The following is a 1,713-nucleotide window of genomic DNA, read 5'->3' as shown; positions in this document are numbered from 1 at the left end:
AAACATAATTATGAACTAAACATCCTTTGGGAATAATAACAAACTGGCAATAATTGGCCTTTTGTCCACTCATCTCACGGAGAACACGTTTTGGGAGAACCGTAAGCATTGTGGGAACTCAGGCGGGAACAATAATAGTAGTCTTCAAGGCCTGAAAAGGATTCTTCTAAGCACTGAATGAGGATTCTATGGTTTCTGTGATTCCAGGCTGTCAATCTCCATACTTCAGACCATGACTTCTACCAGCAATGTGACTGAAATAATTTTCTTGGGATTTTCTCAGAACCGGAATGTGCAGAAGATCATCGCTGTGGTGTTTCTCCTCATGTACACAACCATTGTGCTGGGCAATGGCCTCATTGTGGTGACCATTGTGGCCAGCAAAGGCCTCACCTCTCCCATGTACTTCTTCCTCAGCTACCTGTCCTTTGTGGAGATGTGCTACTGTTCTGTCACCGCCCCTCGGCTGGTCATAGACTCCTTTACTGAGAGGAACGTCATTCCTCTCAAGGGCTGCATAGCACAGATCTTTTTCCTCCATTTCTTCGGTGGTACCGAGATCTTTCTCCTGACGGTGATGGCCTATGACCGCTACGTGGCCATCTGCAAGCCCTTGCACTACATGACCATCATGAACCGGCGAGCGTGTGGTCTCCTGGTGGGGGCCGCCTGGGGTGGGGGCTTGCTGCATTCTGCCGGTCAAACCTTCCTCATTCTCCAGCTACCCTTCCGTGGCCCTAACGTCATTGACCATTACTTCTGTGATGTCCACCCTGTGTTGAAGCTGGCCAGCTCTGACACCTTCCTCATTGGCCTGCTAATCATTGCTAATGGGGGCTCCATCTCCGTGGTCAGCTTCGCAGTGCTGCTTGTTTCCTACGTGGTCATCCTGCATTCACTGCGGGGCCAGACCTCAGAGGGGCGGCGCAAGGCCCTGTCCACCTGTGCCTCTCACCTTGCGGTTGTGGGCCTGTTCTTCATACCCTGCTCCTTTGTTTACATGAGGCCATGCGTCAGCCTCCCTGTGGACAAGATAGTGGCCGTGTTTTACACAGTGGTCACACCACTCTTAAACCCCATCATTTACTCCTTCAGAAATGCTGAAGTGAAGAACGCCATGAGGAGACTGATGGGGAGGAAGGGGGTTTGGGAAGAGAAGTGGATGAGGGAGCAGGGGTGAGGGATTGTGGCAGTCATATCTCACTCAGTCCCTGTCTTAATGGATGGAGCGAACTAATCACTTTCTTTCTTTAGGTTTCAGTTTCCTCATCTTGGATTGATCGGGTTGGCAGGGAAAGGGAGGCTTTTGAGCAGGCGAAGTTAACCTAGAACAATTAGTTATCAGAAAAAAAAAGATGTAAAGACTCTTTTGTCAGTAAATTCACACTAGACAGATTGATACATTAACTGCTGCAATGGCTCTAATGTGTCAGGAAGTGTGAGGACGGCACAGGAAAGGACAGGGTTCAGATCTGTTGTTCCTGGGTTTGCTATGGTTGTACTCAACTCGAGGGCATCCAACAACAACAACAACAACAACAACAACATGCTAGCTCTAGATACAACTTTGTAAAGAATCAAAATGAAACCGTCAATGAGATTTTTAAAGTTCTTTTTAAACACTGTGCTATGTTATCCAATTTGTAGGCCAAGATTTTATTTTCTGTGACTGTTATAATCTTTATTTCTAAATATTTATTATTATTCTCTTTT

The 1,713-nt window shown here is 46.9% G+C and overlaps 1 protein-coding gene across 1 annotated transcript; it reads left to right on the top strand.

Moving 5' to 3' along the window:
* Positions 1 to 232: 232 nt before the first annotated feature.
* Positions 233 to 1,180, top strand: LOC102862075 (olfactory receptor 4X1-like). Its single transcript, XM_006896758.1, has one exon. The coding sequence runs from the start codon at positions 233 to 235 to the stop codon at positions 1,178 to 1,180; it is 948 nt and encodes a 315-aa protein (XP_006896820.1).
* The last annotated feature ends 533 nt before the right edge of the window (positions 1,181 to 1,713 follow it).

The sequence above is a fragment of the Elephantulus edwardii genome, unplaced genomic scaffold, assembly GCF_000299155.1.
Source record: "Elephantulus edwardii isolate Elephantulus edwardi_28Jun2011 unplaced genomic scaffold, EleEdw1.0 scaffold00189, whole genome shotgun sequence".
Classification (NCBI taxonomy): Eukaryota; Metazoa; Chordata; class Mammalia; order Macroscelidea; family Macroscelididae; genus Elephantulus; species Elephantulus edwardii.
This window is presented reverse-complemented; position numbering and strand designations above follow the sequence as displayed.

Excerpts from the sequence above, each read along its gene's own strand:
- LOC102862075 (XM_006896758.1), top strand. The coding sequence starts at position 233 with ATGACTTCTACCAGCAATGTGACTGAAATAATTTTCTTGGGATTTTCT.